At 34.1% G+C, this 17,319-nt stretch overlaps 1 protein-coding gene across 2 annotated transcripts in view; it reads left to right on the top strand.

Annotated features, from left to right (window-relative positions):
• The window catches only part of LOC121430396 (phospholipid scramblase 2-like), a 37,886-nt gene extending 28,439 nt beyond the window's left edge, over nucleotides 1-9,447 (top strand). The window contains exons 8-9 of one of the 2 annotated variants that reach the window (XR_005972026.1): nucleotides 5,251-5,371; nucleotides 7,267-7,295. Coding sequence is in view for 1 of the 2 variants with exons in the window: in XM_041627682.1 (XP_041483616.1) it covers nucleotides 7,267-7,335 (69 nt within the window). In the remaining variant the exon portion in view is untranslated. Of the gene's footprint in view, nucleotides 1-5,250; nucleotides 5,372-7,266 lie in introns of both variants that reach the window. The other variant, XM_041627682.1, reaches the window with a different exon arrangement.
• Nucleotides 9,448-17,319: the final 7,872 nt, after the last annotated feature.

Genomic DNA, 17,319 nt, shown 5'->3' with positions numbered 1-17,319 from the left:
CGCTTAATAAGCGAGTGCATGCTAGCGAACAGTCCCTGCTCGCTAAAAGATCGCTTACATGTAACTATTACTCTGCACGCATATTACACGCTTATTAAGCTAGCCGCATGCTAGTTACTAGCATGCCGCAAGCTTGGAAATTTCTGTAGGGGAAATGCACTCCTTCATGCTGAGTCTGAGTGTGTAGTAGGTCCATGGTTTAATGTACATGTACACTGTACACCCAACACTAACTTTGGTGAGCCAAGAGAAACAAACTTCTGTCATGTAATATTCATCACCTGATTTCACAATTAAATATCTGAAACATGGCAGAACTTGAACATGTTTAAATAAATATGTTCATTTTTGGTGGGGTTCACCACCTTTTGAGCACCACTATACATATTGTGAATGTGATTGAAATGATATTATAAACTATTATATTTTATTTACTCTGATGGAAGCATAATTGTACTGTGTAATTATAATTACAATTAAATATCATGTATTCCTACCTGAAACAATTTTCGAATCATGTTTGTTGTCAATCTTCATTGAAGGTTTTTAAAGTATACTTGATGTACTTGAGCTTGGTTTTTTCACCCTGTATAATCACCAAAATTAGAAATATTTATTCTTAAACGATGATTGGTTTCCAAAGTGGAAGTTCACCCTAATGTGAAGTTGCATTTATGATAGTAGAAAATGAAATAAAAAATACTGGTACAGTGTAGATTAAAGGTTCGATAATCAACTGAAAAGTATTTAGTGAAAAAACAGATTTCCACAAATTTGCCATTGTTTCATGGCTCGCAGTGATACATAAAAGTGTGTATGAAATGATCAAATCAATTGATTTTAAGAATTGGGATCATTTTAAATTTTCTGAGAAATTACACTACAGAGAATGGACGAGTTATGTTTGCATGCCAAGTATCAAGTGAAAACTTAACATACCATGATTGTGTTTTTCTTTTATCGTATCCCACAAACTTTCATTGATTTTCTCTCATTTTGCAGCCTTTACAGTTTAACAAGTTTGATTAAGAATGATGAACTTCCCTTTTAAGATGCCCACACAATTTCTTGCGTGTTATTTTAATTTTTTATTTATTCTTTTTTTTGGGGGGATGTATAATTCAGCTTGAAAATTCTCTTCAACATTTTTTTTTTCAGTTGACAAAATACTTGTTGGATGTTGCCCCAACTGCCTTATGATAGAGTTCATCACGAATTCATTAAATTTTATCATGATAAAACACAAATCGATGATGTCTATGTATAAATATAGAAGATAAAACTAGTTTTAGTTTCAATGAAGTGTAAGCAATGGGGTCAATTTATCATCATACACTGCGTAACACAGTAACCCCTCCGTCTAGAAACAGAAACCAGAACTAATTACCTAACTTACCTAAATTGATTTTCCTGTTAGTGAGACATTTCACTGATTTTTTTTATTTTCAATTCATGCTTTTGTATGGTTAATAGGTCAAAGTGATTATCAATGGCATTTGAAAACATTCTTTTTCAGGCAGTTGTCATAGAGATTATTGAAGTATTTTGATGCTCTCTTTGAGAATGTCAAGCACTTTTTACCCGCACACAAAATTGTGGGTCTTGTTAGACATCTTTGTATTCATCAATTGCCTGCATGGTTAATTTATCTATCTAACATAAAGAACGTTGTAGGATTTGCTGATATATGTGTTCACTGATTCACAGTCTGGAGTATGATAGAACATTCACCAAGTTTCTCTTTCATTTTGAAAATTTTATATCAAAGTTACATTTATTATAAAAGTATGGATAATGGATGAGCATTTGCTTTGAATGTGTGGAATCTGAGAGGAGGAGATTTTTTTTTTCATTGTCATATTTTATTGGAAAGTACACTTTATCATATAGCTGCCAGCAATTTAAAGGGGCTGTTCATGGTATCAAGATTTTTTTTTACTGATAACAATGAAGGTTAATTGAAAATCCATGAAAGAATGATAAAGGAAAATGTGTTTTAATCCATTTAGTTATTTCATGGACAAAAATATAAGTTATACATTTTTCTCCAGCGTTACAAGACATGCAACAGCTCTGTGATGAATGGCTGCTGCTGCATGATGGGAAAAAATCATTGCAATCCCAGGAAAGGAACCCATGAGCTCTGGATTACTAGACTAGCATCAGACCACTTGAGCCTCTATTCATTCTGAAAAATTGCATTTGTATGGAATTTATGGCATTCTGTTTTTGATGCCTCACAAAATTAAAACTTATATGTACAAAATATCTAATAACTATGTTCTGCTTCATTTTCACTTCATTGGGTATATGACCCCCCCCCCCCTTTTTTTTTAAATTCAACTTTGTCAGTGTGAACTTCTTCATCTTACAATGAATTGTACCTTGCCTTCCTTGTACAATGTCACCATTCATAATTTAACCAGTTTACATGGATGCTCTGTCTCTAACACAATTATCCTGTAGATATGCCAGTTACCCAGCCATACATGCAGTTGTTACTTGTTGCTATGTTAGAGTGCTTCATGCAAGCATGGTTATAGAACATTTTATAACACTGATCACGAGTTGTAAAATGATTGTAAAGTTGTATTTAATTTTTAATAATAATTTTAATTTTTAATAATAATTTAATCTTTATGATTTGCGCATGATAATTATATATTCTTGCATGTTTACTTGTAGATATATTGGTAATGCTCTGAAATGCCACTAAAGCTGTGCTAAACTCTTAACATACTGTATGATAAACCTACATGTAGGTCTGTGTACACTTAAAGGTGAAAACTATAATTTTCCCAACCCCTCTGCTTTAACAGAACTATTCAAGAAACTTTGTGATCATTTAAGATTCATTTTATTATTCTTATTCACAATCTGCATTATTGATCAATTTAAAATTCTCAAATCTGATATTAAGTACGTGTAGTAAATGGTATCTTTTTCCTTAGGGTTATCGTGTGAGTGTGTGTTGTTTGTATGTTTGTGGAGACAATAGTCATACCATCATTATATATATGTTTATATTTCATTTATCTTAAAAGTTTCAAACCAAATAAATAATTCAGAAATGCAACAAAATTGTTAATTGGTGACCTCTTCCGCTTGAGACAAGGGTACTGTACAACCTGATCTCTTTTACAGTATACTTTTCTTAACAGTTTAATTAATCCTCCCTTTGTTTTTGCATTCGAGACTTACAATTTAGTATGCAATGTTTGTTTGAAGCCATGTGATGGATCCATGCTTTACATGATGTATGTATGGATATTGGCTGTTGGTCTTTATGAATGCTTTTTGGTCGGTTTTGGTTGATGATCAATGCGTCATTATCATTTGTTATTTTTATTTGGACTCACTGATACACCCGTCAATGTGGATCCTTTTCTCCACTCAATGGCTCAAGCAATTCATTTTTATGCCCTTATTTTTCCTGAATAACAATATTCCCATTGTGAGGATGGATTCTTTTCATACTTATTTTGATAGATTTGTCCATAAATACAGATCATGGTCTAATTTGTATCACTCTTCCTCTCTCTTTGAAATATACACTAATTTTGGCTGTATATGTCTGCAAGCTTTTTTAATACTTGTTGTCTTCTATACATTTACCCTATTCATAACACACCCTATTTCTATCTCCCAAGATCATGTTTTTTCTTTTAGTGGTTATGATTTGTATTCTTTGATAATTTTAAGTTTCTGCCCACTTTGAATTCAACTTGGCTTTTATGTAGTTAATGCTACTACTCAGAATCAATAAAGTGTTGTAATGCTTTGCCATTTCATGTCCAATAGGCAACAGCTATACAGCTTTATTTTGTATTGATTTTCGTCTAATTCCATTTTATATCTGCATATATTCCCCTATTTTTTAGTTATTATAATTTCTTTGGTATTTTTTTTATTATGCTTTGGCAAGTGAGAAACAATCTAATGAGTTAATTACTTCCCAATCATTGCTTTATTGTAGCAAATAAAGGAAATGTGTACATCATGTATTGCTCTATAGTAAACATTCTGATTTGCTGCTCTTGATGATGTTATTTTCTTTAATACATTATTACAATTTATGTAACTTCTAACTATTTTCATTCTCCTGAAGAGAACAAGATCACACTTGTCGAAACTTTGAGTTTGGGTGGTCCTTTTCATGACCAATACTTGGCCAAGAAAGATACACTTGTTATTGCAATTACTTTTTTAATTTGCATACATTTTGTTTAATTTATATTTTCTTTTCAGTATCCTTTCTCATTTTTTTGCTTTTGTTTTGCTTTTGCTTTGTTTATTCATTTTATAATTTTTTGGTGGCAATTTGTGTTGCGCTTTAAAGCCACTTATACTCATTTCTCACAAACATGGCATCTGTAGAATTATAATCTATTCATACATTTTCTCTTTTATTTAAAATGGAAGCTTGTCAAACCTTTCTTGGGAAGTCCCATTTAGATTTTATTCATCACCCATATTCAATTTTATAAAAATGTATGCATGTCCATGCCTTTTATTTTGATGTGAATATCGCCATTGTCAGCATCTGTAACAGTATAGGCCTTCATGTAATCGTGGTGAGTTTACTTATAGTTTATACATGAAGAGAGTGTTGTAGGATCCACACAAAATAAAAAAATAACATTATTCCTTCATATCACAGCAATTGTAATTTTTGGTAATCCAAACATATTACATTTTGTCAGTGGAATACTACAGAGGTCGTCAACTTCAGAATGAACAATATTCTTAATTTGGTATGAAATCGAATACCAAAACAAAGTACTTAAATCCTTGTTTAATATGTGTAATCTTTTATTTTAATCTTTCAGATTTTCATACAAATCCCTTTTTAGTCTCTTGATCACAATTAAAAGTTCTTTTGTAGTCAACACTAATATATTTCAGATACAGTATGTGTTTTTTTTCCAGATATGAAACCTTTTTTTCAAACTCTCTTTTTTATTATATGTACATTGTAGTAGTGTTGAATCATGAATTCTGCCTCTGTAACTTTCTACTCATGTTTTGTCCTTGGGAGCATTTCATGAAAGAAATAATCAGTGATTTTCACTTACTGCTTGTTTTAGGCTACTGAAATCCTTGCATCTGATTGGCTCAGAGCAAATTTGTAAGTGAAAATTACTGACAAGATGCTTTCATGAAACACTCCTGAGATGCTCCTTGATTTTCATACTACCAGTATCCACATGTATGTGTATTCTATCACTTATTCCATCTCTCTCGATCTAGGACTTCATGTTCTTTGAGAAATCGGGAGACAAGAAAGACCAGAAGAAGGCCGGATTCACTTCTATCTAATCATCATCATCATTATTATCATCCATATGTAGATCATACCAATCAAATTAAGGTGCAGTATATATTACACCTGTATGCATGCATGCATGTCATGGATTCTTTGTATCTCGTACCATTTTGTACCCCATTACTAAGCCAAATTGACCATTGTCCATAAAAGATGCCATTTTTGTACCCATTTTCTTGCATAAGAACCTGTTTTCTCCCATCTTCCATTACACCTGTCATTGTCCATGAAACGGGGTGGGGTAATTTTTTACCCCATTCTTGAATTAAGAGAGCATTTCGTTGCACGCACCACGAACCGTCCTCTCTGCGAAGATACAGTGCGCTATCGCGCCTCGCGATTTCACCACGAACCGTCCTCTCTGTTATGATGCCCACTGTGGCGTAAATAATTCACTTCAAGGAAATATAAAGATACGAGATGAAACTTTGGAACCTGAACTATCGAACAAAGACACTGGTAAATAATTTGTTTTCCTTGTAGGTGCACTTATTGCTGGTTTTAAAAAACCTTTTTTTTAATGCGTTCTCTGCAAAACTAACTTTCGCATCGAAGTACGCAGAGAGGACGGAATGTTATAAACCCTTGATTTTACATGAAGGGATTTTGTATCCCCAATTTTATATAAGGGTAGCATTTTTGACCCCATTGTTATGTTTTGTACCTCATTCTGCCATGAGAACTACCACTGTTACTGCATATTAATGAACCAATTGCAGTCTGTGGTGCACAGATAGTTACATTCCCCATTATGGCAAACATTACCTCATAATGAATACGATCACCCCCCCCCCCCCCTCCCCGCCTTCCCCCTCTTTAATACAGTTATTCCAACTATGTTACAGTCACACCAAATAAACTGACTCCAAACCAACGATGGCATGTCATTTGATATAACATGATAGATTTGGTCGGTGCGGAGTCAGTTTGGCTGATATGACATGGGTATTAGCATTATGACTATAATCTCATAATGAATATAACCTCATAATGAATATAACCTCGTTTATGAATATGATCACCCACCTCCCCTCCCCTCCGTGCCCCTATTCCAACTATGTAACAGTCACACCAATGAAACTGACTCTAAACCAACGCTGGTATGTCATTTGATATAACATGATAGATTTGGTCGGTATGGAGTCAGTATGGCTGATGTGACATGGGTATTCGCGTTTCCCACATTATTCATGTTTAGTTATCATTATATCTGCATCTAGCATGAATGTACATGTATATTTACAAGCATTTGATGTGGTCATACATTGAATCTCCTGTATCATAACATGGACCTATTACGGAATAGGTCCATGATCATAATTATTTCTTCCATGTTGTATTGCTTTAAATAGAAAAAAAATACATTTTCTGTTTGATAGTTTTGTATTGTCAGTAAGTAATGTACACCCAATCATTGTCTCATTTCCAAGGCTTTTGAAAACGACAAAAATCAATTGTTCACTATCTTGTTGTTTGAATTTGAACTAGGAGCATGCTTTAAGTTGTAGCATGTTTTCAGGTCATTTATATACTTTACTTCCATCAAAATAAAATGTGCCTATATTTTATCTGGAACTTCTGTGTAGATGATAACTTATATTTGTGTTTGTATCTCTTTTTTTGTCTTCCAATCTTTTTCATAAACATAATGTATTCTTCCTTCCCATGACGATCCTTTACTCTCCATCTATCAATCCATCTTCCATCCATCCATCCCTCTATCAATCCATCCTTCCATCCAACCATTCATTCATCCATCCATGCCTCGAACCACCCATCCATCCATCAATCCATTCTTCCATCTATCCATCCATTCAACCATCCTCCATCCATCAATTCATCCGTCCATCCACCCACCCAACCAACCATCCAATTTCTATCTGTCTTTCCTCATTTCTTCTTTTCTTTCATTTGCTCCTCTAATAACTTCCTATCTCCAGGACTTCATGTTCTTTGAACAGTCTGGTAACAAGAATGATCAGAACAATGCAGGATTCGTCAGGAACTAAAACCATAGTTGGCTACCAATCACTACTTATTATCACCCTTCAATTGGCAACAAGGTCACCTCAAACTATACATCATACCATGGAGGAAGTTAATATTTAAACATTGGGATCATAATAATGATTTGACAAATAAAAGCTTTCTGTATTCTTATATAATCAGTTAAATTTGAAATTAATATTTTACCATGTTTAGATTTGTCTCTTTTTTATCATATGTATCATTAAATTGTATGTGATCATTATGGATTACTATTTTTCTATTCTTTAAATGGTTCAGTGGCTGATATCTGTTTGTCTTGCACATCTCCTTTTTACAAACATAATTTTAGCCTGTATGTTTACATTGCCATTTGGATTAGAGGGTTTGAAATTTGTATCTCAATCCAAGATAGCATCTTGAGATTATTCATACATGCTACTTGTACATGTAGATGATCAGAATTCTTACAAGAATGAAACTTACAACTGTACTGTTCACTTTTAAAACTCGTATAGATTGTACTTAAATTTAACTACTGGTAGAAATATCCTGTATATGGGACCAACGCGTACTGTCTAAATCCCCTTTCACTATAATTATTATTCATATTGTTTTGTATCAGTTATACATACATTTATCTAAAGTCCATTTGTTTTTGCTTTACCTGAGGCCAGTATGAAAATTACGTGTTTTTATTTCATCTTGTAAAGTGAAAATAGCCATATAAGGATCAGCGTTAAAACAAATTATTGCTGTTGCACATTTCTCCATAGTCAGGGGGCTGTTACACTGAGATGAGGTGTGACTTGAAATTGTTCTTAAATTCCTATTTACCTTCAGTATATAGCACATTTTTATTCACATATTAATCTATCATCATCATTACATGTATACCGCATCACAGCATTTGATAATTGATCACACTTGGAAGACACACACTACTGCATATTCATCAGTGAGACGATCATGCATGTGGTCGGCCATTGAGCATTGCTTTAAATGACACGTGTGAAACAGTCCCCAGTTTGTTTCATTAAACTTTCCCCAATTGAGCTTTGTGGTATAAAGAATAGACATGATATGTTTCTTGTCATATATATGATATTGGGGAGATTATCTCAATTCAATTCTCTGTTTAAATTGATAGATCTGTGTATATGCTAGAGTGTTCTTTAGTGTAGTGTACATTATGTGATGGCAATATGTATAGCATCAAATAATGTATGTGTTGTGGTTAAATCTTAATTTCTTTTTTATTTACATGTATCCATGTGGGAACATGATTATATTATTTCATGATTATCACGTTTATAAGTTTTGTTTATATTGTAGCACAAAGTTGAGCCATTATTAGATAGCAATAAAAATGCAAAATAACAAATTCTCAAAATTTGTTATAGAATAAATGATTATGAACCCCTCTCTATTTAAAGACCCTCATGTGTTAGGTCTTCCGTTTTAATTAAGATATTGATTAATTATCGTATGATATATTTAGTTGATTAAGGGTTATTTTCTTCCAAGCTTATTTAAATATGAAAACTATTTGTGATTGCTTCTTTATCCTTTGGGAGAAAGGAATGAATATTTCAACAACAAAAAATTAGGAGGTCTTGTCGTTCCTGAAATACAACTCTTTGCTCCAATTTTGTGGTTTACATAAAGGTTATTTTGGGAGGCATTATTACTTAATTGGCCACAGATAATCAAGTAAAAGCTGATTTATTTCAAAAGAATTGTTTTTATTCATTTCATGCTGGCAGGCTGTGATATGATAATAATAAAATGTATGAGTTAATTTAATCCAACTGGTACAATGGATAAAGTGATTTGTATCATGTTACACAAGCAACTTCAAACTCAACCATTTATTGTAAAGATTAGTTAATAGAAAACTGTGAATTAGTGAATAAGTAAACAATTATGAAAATATGAAGTTGAAAAATAATGAAGTTGAATCTATGTAATGTATTCTGTAATTGATTGTTTAAGTGTAGAGAAAATAGTGTTTCATTGTATGTGTAGTTCATTATTTTATTTACTGTATATTAGATGCTGGGTATATTTAGCATTATAATAATTTTACATGTATGTGTCTTTCATGTTATATATATTATGAAAATAAATGTGAATTGCCTGCAAAATTAATGTTTAGTCTTATATTTTTTTGCAGTTTTCCATGTTTCTTAAAATAGCCAAGTACAAAGTACAAAAAGTAGATTAATTTCTTTTTCATACCTTTCTTCGTAACCAGTTGTTTGAAGTATTGGGAGTGGCCGGTTTTTGTCTCACCTGCGAAGCAAAGTGAGACTATAGGCGCCGCTTTTCCGACGGCGGCGGCGACGGCGGCGGCGGCGGCGGCGTCAACATCAAATCTTAACCTGAGGTTAAGTTTTTGAAATGACGTCATAACTTAGAAAGTATATGGACCTAGTTAATAAAACTTGGCCATAAGGTTAATCAAGTATTACTGAACATCCTATTAGAGTTTCATGTCACATGACCAAGGTCAAAGGTCATTTAGGGTCAATGAACTTAGACCATGTTGGAGGAATCAGCATCGAAATCTTAACCTGAGGTTAAGTTTTTGAAATGTCATCATAACTTAGAAAATATATGGACCTAGTTCATGAAACTTAGACATAAGGTTAATCAAGTATCACTGAACATCCTGCATGAGTTTCACGTCACATGACCAAGGTCAAAGGTCATTTAGGGTCAATGAACTTTGGCCGAATTGGGGATATCTGTTGAATTCCCATCATAACTTTGAAAGTTTATGGATCTGATTCATGAAACTTGGACATAATAGTAATCAAGCATCACTGAAAATTTTGTGCAAGTTTCAGGTCTCATGATTAAGGTCAAAGGTCATTTAGGGTCAATGAACTTTGGCCGAATCGGGGGTATCTGTTGAATTACCATCATAACTTTGAAAGTTTATTGGTCTAGTTCATTAAACTTGGACATTAGAGTAATCAAGTATCACTGAACATCCTGTGCGCGTTTCAGGTCACATGACCAAGGTCAAAGGTCAATGAACTTTGGCCGAATTGGGTGTATCTGTTGAATTACCATCATAACTTTGAAAGTTTATGGATCTGATTCATGAAACTTGTACATAAGAGTAATCAAGTATCACTGAACATCCTGTTTGAGCTTCAGGTCACATGATCAAGGTCAAAGGTCATGTAAGGTCAATGAACTTTGACCATGTTGGGTTTTTTGTTGAATAACCATCATATCTCTGTAAGTTTATTGGTCTAGTTCATAAAAAGTGGACATAAGAGTAACCATGTATCATTGAACATCTTGTGCGAGTTAGAGTAGTATTCAAAGTCAGCACTGCTGCTATATTGAACCGCGTGATGCAGGTGAGACGGCCAGAGGCATTCCACTTTTAATGATACCCTGCCCAACCTGTTGAAAACTGAATGCTTGAATTCCCCATGTGCTTTGTACAAGGATACCTGCTTCTTGTGACCAACGGGTTAACACCAATTAATCATTACTAGTAATGACATACAGTGATACTATTTATTAAAATAAGTAGATGCCATAAATTATGATCACAATGATGAATTGTTCATTTCTCAATTCAAAAACTATAAAGACATTGAACGGGTGTGAAATTTATATTTGTACTTTGCTCAATAGAGCAAATGCATTTTTGGCGTCATACAGTCATTATGATCTTAATTCATGTCATTTAGACTCGTTTATAGAGGGCATTCCAGTCAATGGGTGCAATGTTGTCAAGGTGCTAGTGATACAAATATGAAAAAAATATGCATAATGAATTGACCTTCTCAAAGTCAAATGATCACCTAGATCAAAGTAATTTTTCAGACTAAGGTGATTATACGTTGGTCACATTTGCTCTACAGCGGCCGTACCGCGAGTCGAAAACGGCTGTTTTAACTTTTCTGTACCAACTACATGTACAGGTGGTTTGAATTAAAGATAACACGGCTGTTTTCGACTCGCCATACGGTCGCCGTAGAGCAAATGTGACCAATGTAGTTAAACATCAACATTGGAAGATACTCCATACCTTATTTGTGTGATTGATTGAACCTGTTAAAATAACTGATTATACAATGAGAGAGAGGGAGAAATGGGAGGGGAGATAGTGGGGGAGGGTGACGGGTGGAGCATTGATACTATATTTCATACTTAGTCCAGTGGCGTAACTACGGGTGGCATCAATTGGCTGGCAAAAAAAAACGGGGAAAGGGCGAAAAAGAGGGAGAAACGAAGAGAAATGTGGTAAAGAAGAATTTATTGTTCATTATAATGTTATAATTTTTATATTACATAAGAAACATTTTTTTCATAATTTAATGAGGTCAGTATACCTGGCAACTAAGCGCGCTTCGCGTGCTCAATAAGTGACTCAAAATTTTTGCTGATGCCTCCCCCCCCCATGCCGTGACCCACGGTACGCCACTGACTTATTTATTGTGGTTTTAACTTCTTCCATTCTCATCTAACTTCTAACCAGTGAGTTTTGAAGGAATAAATTTCGGCTGTTCTTCATATGTTTATATTATAAAAAGAATGAAAATTAAGGGTGTATCATTGTGCAAGCTAGCAAAGTGAGTGAGGTGAGCATATTTTCAGTTGTTGGAAGACAGGATTTTGTCCAAACTAGTTTTTTTTTTTTAATTGAAGAATAAACAATCGAAATTTTCTTTGAAAACTCACTGGTTAGAAGTAAGATGCGTATATGGAAGAAGGCAACCACATAAGCTACCCAAAGCGCCAGAAATATATTGATGCAACTGATAATCATATGGCAAATGTTGCCCGTATTGAGAGATGTTGCATAATCCTGAACAAAAAATCATTTTACATTTGAAATACTAAATTCATTAGATTGTTTTGCCAATATATGTTATTTTAAGTCTCGTATAAAATGGATAAAATTGTAAAGATACGGAAAATAAAATTTTCCTTGTGGAGTCAGTAACGCGGTGTTCGTTTGATCAGTGCGGCGTCATTATCATATAAGTATATCATTGGAAATTTCATTTGAAGCATATCGGTGAGGCCTACTTTTGTACAAAATATGAAATATAACTATCTTCCCCAAAGTTTTAAAGGATGTACTGATTGATTTATGACAAAAGTTATAACCATAATTAAAAGTCGCTGGAATCATAAAATTCATAAATGACTCACCATACTTAACGTGATATGCAGCTGGTAAAACCTTTGAAATTAAGCCAAACGTATGAATTCGTCATTCCTAAATTCATAGGTGCACCTACATATGATATTACATATGTAGGTGCACCTATGAATTTAGGAATGACGAATTCATAGGTGCACCTACATATGATATTACATGTATATGATCTTAAAGGAGAATGAAACCTTTGGACCAAGATAGCTTGTGTGAAAACAGAAAAATCAAAGAAACAGATCAACGAAAGTTTGAGAAAAATCGGACAAGTAATAAGAAACTTATGAGCTTTTGAATATTGCAATCACTAATGCTATGGAGATCCTCACATTGGCAATGCGACAAACATGTGTGATGTCACTCTTGAACAACTCTCCCCATTACTTTAGTATATATTTCACTTAAATTGCCTCTTTTATTACATCTATCAATAGAACATGTATTCTTTCTATAGGAGGGCATGTAATACAGATTTTTAAAGAATACATCATGGATAAAGAGTTTGTATCACCATACGAAAAAGCAAAAAGACACATTTTCAGGGTATTTCATAGTCCATCAAAGGGAAAGTTGTTCATCAGTGACATCACACATCCTTGTCGCGTTGCCAATGGGAGGATCTCCATAGCATTAGAGATTGCAATATTCAAATGCTCATAACTTTCTCATTATTTGTCCGATTTTTCTCAAACTTTCTTTGTTCTTATTCTTTGATTTTTCTGTTTCGACACAAGCCTACTTGTTCCAAAGGTTTCATTCCCCTTTAAATTATTTTTTAAACTCAAATTTACATTTTAAGAATACAAACTTAGGTCGATCAAAACTTTTAATGGCATTTAAAGATGAATGTACGAACTACGGATACAGATTAGCCTTCATAACACCCCCATTTTGTTATTTTAAGTGCATTTTTTTTACAATAAATTGCGAATTAGAGGCCAAGGGAAAAGTGCCCAACCCTTTGCTCAATTTAGAGTAGGCCCACATTAAACTCTAAACACCATTTTCTTATTGAGTACATTAAGGACATGTTAATGTTTTCCCCTTTAAATCGTGAACAAAATTATGAGACATCGCTTATGCGAAATTTAGAACAAACCAGAATCGGCTAAGGTGTACAAGAAATCGTCAAAAAAACCAACAACTTTAAGATATAGGCCTATATGCATATGAGGGGTTTTCTGCCACCCTAGGGGGTGAGACGACACTAAATATGCTGCTGTACACAATTAGGGGTATATGGTTCTGGTAAGCAGGGTGCTGGGGATGATACACAAGATCTTGGGGTGATATGCATACCCCAATATATGCAGCACCCCCTCCCCCTCCCCGGAAATCAGATTGGTATGCTATGTCGAAATTTGACCCTAATCATCTTTATTTTGGAGCGATAACCATTTTTTCTGACCAAAATCACCTTCATTGGGGAGGGGATGGAAGCCTTTTTTTTATTCGTTGTCATTTTTTTCTCCAAATCAGCACCCCCCCCCCCCCCCCTACAAAAATCGTTCCCAGGCTTGGATGTAGGCTGCCCTTTTCTATCTATGATACAACTAACACATTTTTTAAATATAATTTTTCATTTTCATTCAAACCACGTACGGGCCTATATGTAGCTGGTACAAAAATATTAAAATGGCTGTTTTCGACTCGCCGTACGGCCACCGGAGGGGAAATGTGACTGTGACTGAGGTATCAATGAAAACGTTGAGAAACTTTGTTTAATGGAAGTATCTTTCAAGTGATGGCGCTCTTTACTGACTTCCCTGTTATTGGTGCTCGAGCAGAGCTTTTCATTCCACAGCCATACAAAAATATTACCATGGACCTACAATATATTATTACAAAGGTTCCTCTAAACTCTTTAAAATTTGTGTGCCTTCATCCTCGTGTAAATTAATATCATAACAACAGAAATCATTGCTGTTTACCGATATTGATATTTCGGGGGAAAAAAAGTGTTTGTTTTATTTAACATAAGCCTTCATGTTTACAAAATAATGATCCAAAATTTCCGAAAATCCTATAATACGAGCTAGCGTGGGAAAAATAGGCAATAAACAATAAGATTTACTCCCAGACACGAGCAATCATCTGATAATCTCCACAAAATTATGTAAGCCAAAAAGTCAATCGAAATTTGCCGATACCTTATTTTTGGAATATATTGAAATGATATTCAATATGTCTGATCATTTACCTGTTTTCTATTTGTGAACTTTTTCTTTTGAAAAACACCCCTAATCGTAAAAAAATGATTTTGCTACTGAATACATACTCTTGTTTACACAAATTTTGATTTAAAAGCTACAGGCAAGTACTTTTTTTTTCTTTTGCTGTGTTTTTGTCTGATTTCATCCAGCGAGAATTTTGGATTATTACCAAAAAAAATACGATCAATATCTACCGGCACTACTAGGCATTTTTATTAAAGAACTCTAGTATATTCCAAAAATGGATACGAGACTTAATGAAATAGAATTACTTACATTATTCGAGCTGCTCGCAAAATTATTTATTCGGGATATTTATTGAAGCCACCTTGAAGATTATAAAAGGGATCGGTTCTTTTTTGTTAATCAATGGATTCATTGTCTGCATTAGTCAGCCCGTCCGTGTGCTTTGAAACACCCGTATAAAACGCGTTATAATTATTATTATTATTATCATTGTTATTATATCATTATCTCTTATTATTATTGTTGTTGTTATTATTATCATCATATTTCATCCCGACAACAAATTTGTTACACGAAAAGCGGTAAAATGGATCTTCACGAAAGGTTCTATGAAAATTGGCCAAAGAATAACGAAGTAATAGTTTTTATATTCTGACGTCATAAACGAGCAGCTCAGCCATATTTCGTGTGATATAAATTCCCCAAAATTAAAAAAAGATATCTTCATTCATCATGTTCCATTATAAATAAAGAATTTCTGGAAGTCATATATGATGTATGGAAGGTACGTTGTTCGTATATGACGTCACAAATTAAAAACATTTTATAACTATAATTCTTTAAAGCGTGGGTTTTTATCAAAACTTATCAATATCTTCAGTATTTGTCTGAACTTATCCCCTATCTGCCTATACTGTTTGATTGACGAGAAACCCCCAAACTATAGACGATAACAAGTCACAGTTCATCATTCAGAAGAGTAGGATATCGTCAGTTAATATTGGACCCTCGTTAGCAATCAACAAAATAATCATGATAATATGATCCAAACGCAATCATAATTGAATGCAAAAAGAAAATCGACTTATTTGGGGTACTCATTTAGTTTACTGCTAAAATAAATCCAGATCGGCTGTGAATAGAATAGTGGATTTAGAAGTTATCCTTGTGGATTAATTATAAAGCTGAAATACTTGAATTAAATCTTTTGAGATTTGAGGGGACACAGTGGCCCGTATTCTGAAGTCGGGTTTAACTTAAACTCAGGTTTAAAGTTGTGGTTTAAGTATGGACAGCCAATTGTCACATAAATCACTAACAGTAGAGATATAAAATTTCAGCTCATTTGGCTCTCAAATCATTTATAATTGTCTAGGAAGTATATATAGATTATTGTCTTCACCATCGATGAATCAGGAAAGAGCACAGTAAACATAAGAAACGTACAACTTAATAAAAAAAATTATACTTTTGGCTTCCCATACTTAAACCACAACTTTAAACCTGAGTCTAAGTTAAACCTGACTTCAGAATACGGGCCAGTGGGTTCATTGTGTGTTTAAAAAGTGGACACAGTGTGTTCATAATACATTCTAATTAGAGTGCATGAAATGCCTGTGAACACACAATGTACACACTGTGTCCAATGTGTGAACACACTATGGAACACTATGTCCACTATGTGAACACACTATGAACACACTGTGTCCACTGTGTGAACACACTATGAACACACTGTGTCCACTGTATGAACAAACTATGAACACACTTTGTCCACTGGGTGAACATGAACACTCTGTGTCTACTGTGTGAACAAAATATGAAGACACTGTGTCCAATGTATGAACACACTGTGAACAGATTAAATGTGTCCACTGTGTGAACACATACTGTGTCCACTGCTTGTGAACACACAATGAGCACACCGTGTTCACTGTGTAACACAGTGTCCACAGTTTGAAACATGGATCCAGTAAGAACACACTTCGTGACACTGTCCTTTCTATGAGGGTTGTGCAGTTTGAGCTGTATTCGTCTCGGGTTGATGGTGCTCAACGTGGAGATATTTACTTTGGCTTTGAATAGATATCAACGGAACATTAAAAAATTTGTAGTCCTTAATACCAGTGAAGCATGACGGAATTATGGCTTATTAAAAGGGAATAGGGCGACCCTAACGGTTAACCCCCCCCCCCTTCTCGATTGAAGACCAGGTCAAGCTCTCTCATTCTTTTCTTCATTTTTTTCTTTCCCCCTATTTTTCACTTATTGAAAAATCAAACTATGATAGGAGGTCGCCTCTTAAAGCTGTTCCCATAGCACCATCACTGTTAAGAAGCCATTGGCTGTCTCATACATGCAGTCTGGACATAAACGCGATATATTTTTTAAAAAGAAGCTCTACAAGTTCGTTACCATGATAACGTTCAGTTGAATAATGTCACGAGCAGCAACTTTTCTATGACTGCAAACTAGACCTATAAATATTCAGGCACAGAAAACGGGTTTCATTTTATCAAATCCACGGCATATTTCCATCTGGCTGGCTTTTATATAAGAGGTAAAGTTAACATTCAGGTTCAGATAATCACTGCTATGCTTTTCTTGAAAGACACCTGGCGTCATTTTGTGCGGAA

The sequence above is a fragment of the Lytechinus variegatus genome, chromosome 16 (genome assembly GCF_018143015.1).
Source record: "Lytechinus variegatus isolate NC3 chromosome 16, Lvar_3.0, whole genome shotgun sequence".
Taxonomy (NCBI): domain Eukaryota; kingdom Metazoa; phylum Echinodermata; class Echinoidea; order Temnopleuroida; family Toxopneustidae; genus Lytechinus; species Lytechinus variegatus.
Note: the sequence above shows the minus strand (reverse complement) of the source record. Positions and strands in the feature narration are given on the sequence as shown.